The 13,051-nt window shown below is 37.3% G+C and overlaps 1 protein-coding gene across 1 annotated transcript in view; it reads right to left on the bottom strand.

Annotated features, from left to right (window-relative positions):
* GPR158 (G protein-coupled receptor 158) overlaps window positions 1-13,051 on the bottom strand; it is a 179,766-nt gene that overhangs the window by 73,030 nt on the left and 93,685 nt on the right. Inside the window, exon 5 of the mRNA XM_031614314.2 lies at window positions 8,587-8,655. Within this exon, the coding sequence (XP_031470174.1) occupies window positions 8,587-8,655 (69 nt within the window). The remainder of the gene's footprint in view (window positions 1-8,586; window positions 8,656-13,051) is intronic.

The following is a 13,051-nucleotide window of genomic DNA, read 5'->3' as shown; positions in this document are numbered from 1 at the left end:
ATTTTGTAGAAAAATATGAAAAGTATGAACAGGCACCAGGCTTTCATTGAAAAGACATTGAAAGACACTCCGGTAAGTGAAAAAGAATGACTGAAATTTATCTCCCACCAACATGCAGTCTCTCAGGTGCTAAACTAATTAGTGAAGGTAAATCACTGACGTAGGACTGTGTCCTGTTGAGAATATGTCTAATGTTGACTACAACCTTTAGTATTTTCCTTTCTGGCACAGTTCAATCCCAGTACCTCTGTAATATGAAAAACTCACTTTCAGTTTTACAGTTCAATAAAAATGTGGTATATCATTTCTATTATCTTTTCCATAAATGTTCTGCCACATTTATATTTTGAACTAATTACATGAGAACCTTTGTTTGTGTATTGACTTTTTGATATGCTTAAGTCACTAAAGTAAAATTTGAGCATCTTAAACTAAACATTGTACATATTGATGCAGTGCACTTGCCCAGTGGTGTGTGGTCATCAAGATACATTTGTCTGAGATAAATGTTCCTATCATTTCTAGCTTATACACTACTGAGATCCATCAATAAAATAAAGGACATAAGATCCATCAATAAAATAAAGGGCATAACACTGCAATAATATTTTTTCCTGTTTGCTATTCTAATTCAAAAGAAGCAAGGAACCAAGGGACGACTTTCACTAATTAGGTTTTTATTTTCCAGGTATTCTTCAGAATTTTTGGTGCTTGCTTATGTGCTCTCACAGTTCTCAAAAAAGCCTTCACGGTAGTGAAAATAACACTGCCCTCCTGTAATCCTGTACTGTACTTTTGGATCTGTGGGAAGTGAAACCTATGTTTCCTCTTGGTACCACAACCAGTACAATTATGAGCACAGGAGTTCATGAAATGAAAGAATGGTAATGTCAGTACCTCTATCTTCACTGACCTACTACAGTCTGTCATTTATAATGCCAACTGTATCTTCCAATGACATCTCGTATTTTACCACACAATTCAAAACACAACCACATGAATTTATTATAAGGCTGAATGCTGCCTGGTTAGGTAATCTCCATCCTTGGATGATTTTAAGACCTATTTGGATAAAGCCTTTTAAAACTTTGTCTAAAATCTGGGCGTACTGCTGATCCTGCTTTGAGGAGGACATTGGACTACAGCCCTCTTGAAGTCTCCTCCAGTCTGAGGTATTCTGTGAACACAGCACACAGACAAACTCAAAAATACACAACACTCTCCCCACTAAATTCCATCCATACAACTTTCTAGCATGCACTGTGTCATAGCTCTACTGAGTTTCTAATACACCAAACATTTGTTATTTAAAAGAAGAGACCAATCTAATCAGAGTCATGAGACATATAGTTGCAGCTAATCTCCGTTTTAGATGTGGATAATCATATATTCAACCATTTCTAGTTATTTCCTCGATAGTAGCTACTCGATTTTTTAGTACAGCTATATGGACTTGTAACAACAGAATCACAAAGAACTATTATTGTTTTTGTGCTACTCAAAATACATTTATTCAAAAATCAAAAAATGTTCTCCATTAGTAAAGAGTCATAAGCATTTTCCTTAGTGAGATGCAGGCCAAGAACACATGTATTCTTGGTGCACATGGGTTTACAAGCAAAAGCTTGTAACATGGAGACTGTACCAGCTCAGTCTGGGCTTTTGCACTCAAAGTCAGTTAGCTCCCAAAAAAAGCCATCACATGTTAATCTCAAAAAAAGTGTATTTGTCTGACAATGACACTGACTGAAAAAGACAGAATGTTGCATAAATCTCTGCTTGGTTCCCTCACTTCTGTGCCCAAAGAAGACAATTTATGTACAAAATCCTGGCAATATGACCTTAAAAAACTACCTTTTCTTTTGGCTGGACATATAACCTGCTATGATCTAAATAAAACAGGAAGAACTTTTTCTAGAATACTGTGGAAATCTGTGATGATTATCTCAGAGGTGAGAGCCATCCTTGGTCTCCACTGGCATGAATACTACTCTACACAGGCCTGTTCTTCAGCTAATGTGAAACAACAAGAAAATACTGTTCATCGTTAAGAGTTTTAAAAACTACTTTATGAGTAAAGAGCATGTAGCTATATACTGAAAAATAATCAAGCTAAAACACCTGGTGCATGACAGCGGGCTTAAAGTTTGAGATTCACTCCAGCATATCAGTACATGCTCTGCTAAACATGTTAGAAAAAGCAACGTCTTTCAGTTGGCCTCAGTGCAAATCAACATATAAACAGTCATTGAGCTCTTGCAATGCGTCACTTCTAGGCGTGCTTCAGGGACAAAGGCATAAAAGCATTACACATTATTCCATTTTCACATTCATTAATGCCAAAATCCAAGCTCTCTAGTGACCTCGTTGCTCTGCTTAGGGCTATGACTAATGGAGCTACCACAGTGTTCAAGGCTCACTTCTCCTGTTCTAACATACATATGGAAGACTGAAGGGAAAAAAGCCCAGTCCACATCTATGTTCTGCTACTCCCTACTTTTTATTTGATCTCATAGCCCTAAAAGGTAGGTCTCTCTATCTTGAGTGTGAAACAAGGAAAACAGTCCCTGAAACAGATCTTAACACCTACTCAATGCAACAAGATGTCTGAGCACAATGAGATTATTCCAGGCTATACTACTGAACTGCTTAATGAGTGTTAGCAACTCAATGCACTGGAGCTCAGCATCACTATTTCTATAAACTGAGAATAATACTGCTTTGCTGTAATTAGAAGTTTGGAAAACCAATGGCAGCTGGAAATAGAAAGAATTTAGATGTTTTGAGCCAAAAGATGAGAAGATTGAAGGGAAAAATCCCAAGAGCCTTTAAAAAGATGCTCCGCAGCCTCTCAACTAATCCATTTTACAGTGTAACTAATTCTACTATTATGAAACTGCCTCACTGTGTGACATAATTTTCACTTGATTTTAATTCTCTTTTCTGCTATATCAAGAACATGGAGAAGAAATTATTTTCTGCTCCTTCGCATCATGGTACTCACTAATTTTTATCACTGGCTCTAGAAATTATCATAATATTGCATGAATTTTAGAGTGCATCCTGGAGTTTCAGTTAAAGTACACTAGTAGTAGAGAAAATGTTTAATATATCAGCTAACCCACCCAGTACCCCAGGACACATTTACCATCAACAGAGCCCAGAGCATGAGTCACCTCATGTTCAGGCTGAAATCTAAAATGGGTTCTAAAATGCCGAATATCTCATCACTGATTATTTGGTAAACACTGATGACTTTTTAAGGTATGGATACATAGATAAGAAACAAAGAATCATAGCATAATTTAGGTTGTCAGGGACTTCCAGAAGTCACCTAGTCTAACCCCTACTCCAAGCAGGTCTAATTAGGTTGCTGAGGTCTGTGACCATTCCAAGGTAAGAGACTCCACAGTTGATGTTGGCAACCTTCTCTGATAAATGAAATTTTTCATGGTATCTAAACAGAATTTCCTGTTTTCCAAATGTTTTCTAAAATCAGCTGAGATCTCAACCCTAATGGAATTAATCAGCTACTCTATTACAATGTTCGTACTCTGTGTTCGATGAAGGTCTTTGCAATGTGAAAAGTTTTCAATCCTGCATAAATGCAAGATGTGTTACAAATACAAGCAATAAAGGAAGTCAGTAAAGGTCCAAAGCGTGTCCAACCTTTTGGCTTGCCTGGGCTGCACTGACTTGGGCTGCATATACATAGGTCGCATCAAAAGTAACACCACCTATTTATTTTCATAGAAGCTATAAAAGATATGAAAAGCACAGTAACTCTGACAGAGCAAGTTCTCAGCTATAAAATACTATTTTTCAGCATACACACCACCATTAGCTGTGCATTTTTGCCAGTGATAAACAAGAGCCTGCAAGCCATGCTCGTCAAAACCTGCACCAGCAGAAGTGACCCATGGTTGCTGTTGCCACTTCTGAAACACACCACCTCACTGTGCTCACATCCACCTGTTGGTCTCTATCAATATTCAGCAAGTGTCAGTGAATGTCTATGGGTGCCATTTTTTCTGCATGGAGGAATTAAATTCTATACCTTTGCTTCATCTGCACTTCTGTGTCAGATATCATTCTGTCAGACTGCCTCTCTGCTGCTACCTGTCATACAGCAACAAAGTTTAACAGCACACGTGTTGGAAGGTTCCACCTCTACTACCATACCACTAACATCTGCCTCTGACATTGTAGGCCAACATAATAAAAGAAGAGGCATTACTTTCAAAGCAGCCTTCATAAAATATATACTATAGTTAATGTATATAAATAATAAAACTTATTTAAAATATTAATATTTTTATTGAAACATTTAAAAAAGAGAGAGTAACAAAGTCATAAAACTAGTGGGATATTTGATCTTGTTTTTCTGAAACCAACGTATCAGTCTGGTAGGAGGGCAGTGGTTGCAATTCTTAGTGAGTTTTGCAGGTGTTCATCAGATGAAATTTTGCTATTGCAGTGATTCATCCTTCAAAATAGTTATTCACAAGTGTACATACAGCGAGAAAGCAATGACATGAAAAAGGTGTGACTGTAAAGTGAGGATATTTTTCTCTGGTAAGAGAGGCCTCATAAAAGTCAAGTAAAGAGATGTGATCAAATTTTTCTATTACAACTCTATACATCCTTCTAAAAATTCACAGGTAATATATTTATGTCATCTGAAAATACAATTCCAACTATACAAAAAATTGGATGATTTTTTCAGCAATCTTGAAATCTGTTGTCAAATCTCTTTATCAAAACAGAAAGCAAGGCTGCACATTTTTTTGCTGTTCACAAGACTGTGTTTAGCCAAAGTATCAGAATGCATAAAATTATTTGCCATAACTTGAGTAGGCACTGGACTGAGCCTTCCCTATGGGTTTCAACTCAGCACTGATTGCAAACCAGCGATGGGTTATTTTTGAGCAATGGGTGCATGCTGATGCTGGGCTGGGCTGCTAAACGGGGCAGAGCTGCCACTGTGATGGCATAGGGCAGGGGGTGGCCATGCTGAGAACTATGCTGGGCCGTGGCTTGGACACACCTGGTATAAAGCTTCATCACAGTTAGTATTTCTGGAATAGGAAAGTAATGAGAATTCTCCCTTCAGTTGCCAAGTATACAATTTAAAAGAGTCTTTGAAAAGACAACCAGGTTTTGGCTCTCTCTTCAAAATTTAAAACCAAAGAAAGATAAGGAAAATCAATTGGAGAAGGTCCATCAATAATTGGAAGACTAAGTAAATGGAAATCAGAGATAATACTATGAAAACAGGAGTAAAAATATGAAATGAGAGGCTCAGAAACGACAGCTGCCCAGCAACTGCTGTGTAAAAACTACGTTTTTACTAGACAAAGCTCCTCTGCCTCTTTATAATTCAGGAAAGATCAGTGTGTTGTTATCAATATAGCAGAATTTGAAAAATAAATTTTGGTGGAGATCATCATTAGCACTTTCTGTTTGTTAGAAGGGTATTATAACAGCTGTTTTTCTCCCCAAAGGCAGCTGGCTGGTGATATTATTTTTCAATTAATGGCACTACACTATGAATAGATTACAGCATGTAGACATGAAAACAGTGACAATTAGTTGAAGAAATTAAGCAATGCAACAAAGCAGGTTTTGGTTTCCATTTAATTGGAGGGTAGGGAAAGTCAGAGATGCAATAAAGCTTTTCTGGACACAGCAAAATTGGTATGCTGAAGGCTCTCAGAACAATCCAAGGCAGACTGGATGAATGAATACAATAAAAACCAGAACTGGGAAAGCATAGGGAGTGGAAAGTAAAGATGCAAAAGACTTGAACAGTGTTGAGAAAGTCTATGGAGAATTTTTAATTCTTAAATAAGAATGTAATATTGCATTGAATCCTTTAGTAGATTTATATCTTTTAGAATTGAATTTCTGTCATTTTATTCTTATAACACTAAGCATTAAGCAACACTATAGCACTAAGGCAAGCTTTGTAAATTCTGCACTTAGTTGAGCGTGAAAGTTAAGTTTTTCAGTTTTGCCTTCCAAAATACAGTAGAAAAAGAGATGATACAAACGGGAAAAAACATTTTAAAGAAGAACACCATACTGCAGTGCTGTCTGGCTCAAAATGATGAACTTCACTTCCTATTTTAAATTGCATTTCATCATAACTGCAGAAGATTTATCTGAATCTGCCTAATTAGGTTGTTACATGAGAACAGAATAGTTGAATTGGAAAGAACTTCAAAAGATCACTGAGTCCAACTTCAGGGCTGATCAAAAGCTGAAGCATATTATTGAAGGCATTATCCAAATGTCTCTTGATCAGTGACAGGCAAGGAACATCAACGACCTCTGGAAAGCCTGTTACAGAGTTTGACCACCATCAGGATAAAGGAATTCTCCCAGTGTCCAATCTAATCCTCTATGGTGCAGCTTTGTGCCATTCCCACCCTGCCACTGGTTCTCAGGAGTAGAAGCTGGCACTTCTTTCTGCTTCCCTTCATCAGACTGCTGCAGCGAGCAGGGAGGTTGCCTCCTGGCCCCCTCTTCTCCAGTCTGAAAGAAGTAGCCTCAGCCCCTTCCAACAGGACATGCCTTCCAGCCCTATTACCAGCTTTGGTGCCCTCTTCTCAATGCTTTCAAGCATCTTAATGTGATTTTAATGTCATAGAGTCCAGAACTGCACACAATACTCTAGGCCACACTGATGCTAAATAATAGCAGGATAATCACCTATTTTGACCAGCTGGTCATGTTCTGAACAATGCACTCCAAAATGCAGTTTGTTCCTTGTCTGCCAGGGCACACTGCTGGCCCAGGCTGAATCAGATAGTGTTAAAGCATGTTCTCCTCTATCATAAGACAAAGATCAATTCACATAGATAAAACAACTCTACCTCTGTGTGCACACTATTATGTTTTAAACATCACAGAGAAACAGAATACTCCCAAACAAGCACAAGCAAGAATCAATTTAGAGTTCAGGTTTTCTTTCCCACTCCATCTTGCTCTGTTCTGTGCTCCTTTTCCATCAAAGAAGTAGGTGAAAACATTTAGTATGTACGTACAGAAAAATGTCAAGAGTTCCCATTTCAAGGACCCACACCCCATAATTCACAGCTTGTGGTAATGCAGTTTTTTCTTCCTTAAAGATGACATAATGGACCTCTATGGCTATGTTTTATATATGCCCTCACACTGTACACATTTATCGTTACACTTTCTTGCCCTGGATCATAAAGTCATGAAAACTCCCACAGTGAATTGAGGACCTGTGATATTGCAACCCTGGTGTTTCTACATTAGCTCAAATTTTCTTTGTTTTTACTGAACATATTCTTGAAGATGGTGAAATAGATTAATTTCCACCAGATTATTACCACACTAAGTCCCTCCACTTAAACCTTTAAATCGAAATGATAATATTTAGGAATAATCACCTGATAAGTAATTACCCATGTACGAAAAAGAGCCCCACCAAATAGTGTGGGAACACAAAACTGCTGTCACAGAGAAGTCAGGTAGTACCCTTTGCTTTTCAGCATCTAACAGAATGTGTCCTTGGAGAATGTTTTTATATCATATGAGATGCAGAGAGGGACAAGGTCCCATCTGGTATCTATATCCCAACTGGGAGGCAGGTTCATTGGGATTTTTCAAGAGAATGGTTTTCCTCATAAAGTGTCCAATCACCATTTTGTACTTACTGTACATCTTACACTGTCCATGTAAACGAAAAAAGGAGGAAATGTTTAAACATTATTGAAAAGCTGTGGGAAGCTTCAATCTGCTAATTCTCCCGCCCAGATTCACTGTCTTTTCTCCCCCTTCCCTCTGCATTTAAAGGTCACAGACAGCCGTCTCTTGCACCTAACAGTATCCTTTCTCTTCAAGTCAGCTGCTGGTAGAGAACTCTTTCTTTACTACCAGTACCTAAGCATCCCTGTCACTGAGCTCTGAAAGACGGTCAGTCACCAAAGGACATTTGCTCTTTCTAGAATACAAAAGTTAGAGTTCAAGACAAGAAGTGGGAAAGATGCTGAGGAATCGGTCACTGGCGAGCATACTGTAGACATAGCACAGTACGAGACATGACAAGGCTCTTAACAAACTGGAGCCAACATCGTACAAATGCTGGCTGGTTATGATAGAGCCTCTGCCTTGGAAGACACTATGTGGTTCATGCTTCTCTAGAAAAGCAAGCTGGGGCTGCCATGGAAAGGAAATTCCTCACATTTTGCTCTATGGTATGAATTTCTGTGCACACTTCACATACCCTGCACAATTTTCTCTCAGCAGAGCATAGAAAGGTATCTTCTTTCAAGGCTAAAACTCAGTATGACTCAGAATACTTCAAAATTTCCAAGTAAACATATTGAAATATTCTTTAAGCTGGAGATGGAGAATTTCTACAAAGACAATAAAACATTCAAGCATTCTTAAGAATATTTACAGAACATGGCAAATTTTATTAATCATATTAGGCTAATCATTACAGAAACAGTTTTGATAATCACTTTTGTCACCAACATGATTCAAGCATTTTCTTAAATTGCTGACAAATACAAATACATAACTTTTCAAAAAAGATGCAGTTTGACTTACCGGAAAGTACAGAAGAAGTGATCCAAAAAGAATGGTTTCCAACAGCACCAGACCTGAAGCTCTGATACTCTAGAAAACAAAACAAACAAAAAATACAAATTATTAGAAAATTCCTATGTTAAATATTATTCAATACATTACATGGATACATTTTGAAACTGCTAATGGCTCTCAGTTGCAAGAAACTACAAATCATGGGAATCACAGATATGAATTTAACTGCACATTTCTTTCTGTGCTATTTAAATGTTAAGAAGTCCTTTGAACGCTCTGACCTACCTATTTAATATTAATGATTCGGCTTCCACAGCACGTATGAATAATCTACAATTTTATTGAATACACACTGTGCTCTTAGATTGAAAGCACCTTCATCTTTCCTGGAATTTTATACAAAGATGTATATATTTAGTCATTAACTTGTCAGGATTATAAAATATAGTGCCATTTCCTCACTGATTCTAATGCAGTCTCCATCATAGTTTTATTCCATTTTAAAATAAAAAAATCAATTCTTTTCCTTAATATAAAGCTTGCTCCATTGATGATTGATGTATAGTGCATCTGTACCTTATCTAAAAGACAAAACATCAACACCGCTTTCCATTTCTTTCCTTCCTCTGAGACAGTGTTTCATCCACTATTTTGGACTAATGCATTGCTTTCCTAACTGCAAGCAAAAGAGGCTTTGCCAAAAATCTTTTGAAAAATCCCCTTATTTCACATCATAAAATCCTCTCATGGACTGGAATCAATGGTCTGTGGTAATCTCTCTAATGAGTTTGGATGGGAGAAGTTTATCTTTCATTAGTAAGGCAATCATTAAAAAAACGATCTCTGTCTGAATGGATTTACAGATGCATTTTTGGTCCCCCAGGGTACAGTTTTCTGCTTGCAAAAATGGTGGAATTTTATAGATGGATCTTTTCAGTGAATCTGTAACCTGATTTCATATTTCAGCATTAACCTTTTTGACTGGACAACGTCTTTTGACCTTTACAGGTCTGATATATCAAATGTATGATGAAAGATCAGGAGAAAATTCTCAGAGACCCTTGCTAATATTAGACAGTTATGCAGCTATCTAATTTCTAGCAACAGTGATACTTAGTAGGGAAGGCTGTCTAACACTGGCATGTTGGCACAGACACCAGTGGTCTGATCTCCCACCTTGCTAAGAGTTAAATTTGGGACAAGTACCAGAAAGTGAGGAACATTTTAAGCCAGTTCCTTTCAGAATACAGCTCAGCTGTAATCCTCCCATGGAACAGGACAGGCTCTTTTTCTGAAGGTACTCTGTCATATCATCCATGTCCTGTGTTCTAGGGTACTGATGTTTGTGCTCTGTATGAAGTTAGCACTGAATTGTGTGTGCACACTACATTAGGAAACAGCCTGTGAAAAGCACACTGAAATGTTTATTTTCAGAAGGCTAAGAAACACAACACAGACTAAAGATTTAAAATCCTTTTGATTTTTTCCTTTTGTGACAGTGTAATGTAAGACTTGCACATATATTCAGTGCTCAGGATAAAAAAGAAAAGAGACCAGAGAGATTTTTGCATCCCCTCTGAGTAACAGTGCCTTGTTCTGTTTTCCTGATTTCTCATGCAAATTATTCCCCTCTGTATCAGAAAGAAATCTGCACATATGCTTCCCTGTTCTTTATTCCCCTCTATTAGAAAGTTCTGCCTAATGTCTCTTAAACTTCCTGTAGTGCATCTTTAATTGATTATTTCTAGTTCTGTCAGCCATGTCAAGTTCTGTCAGCCATACAAGTTACTTCCTTATTTTTCACTGGAATTTTTCATGTATTTGAGATGTATTATGGGTTCTCTTTTCTGGATTTTTCCAATTCTTTGATTTTTCGATGTAGGTCTTTACCTTGGACTTTCACACTGTGAGTTTCACAGTAAGGATTACAAAATTATTCTGCTACCTCACTCTAAAATTACACCCTGCACCTAAGACATAAATACTTCTAGCAAAATTTTATTAGAAGGTACATGCTTCCATGAAATGCTTCTTTAGAAAGCAAAGCAAAACAAAGAGGAGTACCACGAAATAGCTGAACTCCTATAATTATGTTTCCCAACAGGGTGCAATGCCTGCCATAACAATTGCTGAAATGTGAAAACCAATCCACATGCAGAGTTCATATGTGCACTTTCATCACTGGGCTCCTGTAATTCAAGGCATTTGCTACAAAAACCAAAAGTGAAGTCTGTTTTCTTTCCCCTTCTATTATGATATTGGATAAACTGTAAACAAAATCCCAAATGCAAAGAGCTAGACAGTGGGAAACTGAAACACCAATGTCAGGTTTTTTAGGCTCACATATTTCAACTGTTCAATGACATATCAAATTAATTCAGCTGAGTTAGAACTCCATTTATTTCTGTCATTTGGATACATGGGGAGCCTCAGCCACAAGTCTGCTAATGGAAAAATGGTCCAGCACTCCCATACTGTATTTCTCCACGTGGAAGCATTGTCCTGCCTCATTTCATCTACTGGGATGTTCCACAGACAAAGTACACAAAGCACATATATCATCAGACAAAAAATGCCCCAAACAAAACGCACTGATTTGTATTCACAAGACATTTGTTTGTTATAAGCATCTCAAAACAATAAACAAAGAGCTGAAAGGATTATACTGTCTTTTATGGCTGCTGTAGTAAAATTGCTTATATATTCTATTATATGTATTCTCATTTATGTATTCAGATGCACTCAACTTATTCAGATGGCAAAATAAAAATCAATACATCTATACGACTTTTCAAGATTGTTGTCTGCAGACACTTCTGATATAACAGCAAAAAGCTGGAAGTGAATGTTTAGTTGTCAGTTATGAAGCCATTAAATAAAATATTTTCAGGTTATTTAATTAAGAAGTGACTCTCAATTATTGTACAGCTTGAATGTTTGTGGCGAATGAATCACACACACTGCTATGGCACATAGAACAGAAATTGCATATATTTTTATAAACTATAAATGATAGTATGGTTAGCTGGCATTTCTAATTAATGTAAACTTCAGCATGAGCAAGACATAAAACTTCTGTGCAGCACACAAGAAAAAAAAAGATTAGAAAGTTTAGAAAAGATTAAAATTTGCCCCCAGTAACTTTGCAAACACTGGCACTAAAGGCACGGCTATAGGCAGCACCACAAAAACTTGTTTCTGTAGAACTCTAAAACATACATAGCAGCTCACAAGTATGCTCACAAAAGTCATGGAAAAAAACTTTAAAGGAAGCAAATTAAAGAATGGAACCAAATGGCATTCCATAGCCTCCACCATTCACTCTCCTATGCCATCTGCACAATTAAAAACCTCCCAGACATCAGGGCACTTTAGGACAGAGTCCAGTGGAATTTTCTTCCACTTGCATGTAACATCAGCTTCATCTCCCTTACCAGTTGCTCATTTGTTTGTTTTGTTTTGCATTTGCCTTGTTGACATTTATTTTGCTGTGTTGTTACTGTTTTTTTTTATTTGTTTCTCTGGCTGTTCACCTTCTGTACAGTTTGTTTATTTGCTGTTTAGCTTGTTTGCTCATTTCCCGTGTTTACTTATTTGCATCAGAAAATTTGTCCTTTCTGTTTTTTCCCCATCTCAACGGTTGCATATTTCTGACATATAAGTTACACTGAAATATATTTTACTTCTACCATCATACTAATTTTTATACTTACCTTCAGTCATTTTCCACATTCTTTACATTTGTTTGCTTTTTAATTGAGATATTCATGATAAAAAAAAAAGATGTTATTTTAACTTGAATGAGGTTGACTGAACTAGGAATTATCTGCAATCCGGCCTTCATCTAGCAGTGGTGGAATCAAACAAGAAGGATGCAATTAAAATACTATGGCATGCATTATGATAAAGGTGAAAACTAGGTATGTATTGGCTTCTACCAGCTTTTTCATCGTGAGATGGAGTTTCTTAGAGAGCAGCTACTATTCTCAAATTCTGCAATGAACAATGAGACAATTCCAGCAAACCTAATGCAAGTTCTCAACCATGTGAGAAATCTAAGCAAACTGGCATCAGTTGTTTCATGTGAAGCTATCAAAAGAACCAGGTAGAAAAAAATGCAAGATTGAGTTAAATACATGATAGTAAATTCCAGCCAGCAACAAAGCAGTGTGAGGACATAGAGGCCCCTGGTTTGTTGGCTTCTTAACCTCTGAATCACTATGTCATGTTAGATCTACACAGAAAAACACTACACACAGTAACATGCATCTGCATGTTAAATACTGCAAGAGGTTTGCAGAAAATCTGAGTGTAAGTGTGACTCGGCCAGTAGCACAGGCTCGTAACTGATGACCTACCCTCACGTTACACAACCCCTGCAGGATGGATTGGCTCTCCAGATCCAAGAGGACAAGACAAGAAGTGTGGACAGTTGTTGTGCTCAGGGATGTAGCTATGAACAGCTGAAACA

The sequence above is a fragment of the Phasianus colchicus genome, chromosome 6, assembly GCF_987193195.1.
Source record: "Phasianus colchicus chromosome 6, bPhaCol1.hap1.1, whole genome shotgun sequence".
NCBI lineage: Eukaryota > Metazoa > Chordata > Aves > Galliformes > Phasianidae > Phasianus > Phasianus colchicus.
Note: the sequence above shows the minus strand (reverse complement) of the source record. Positions and strands in the feature narration are given on the sequence as shown.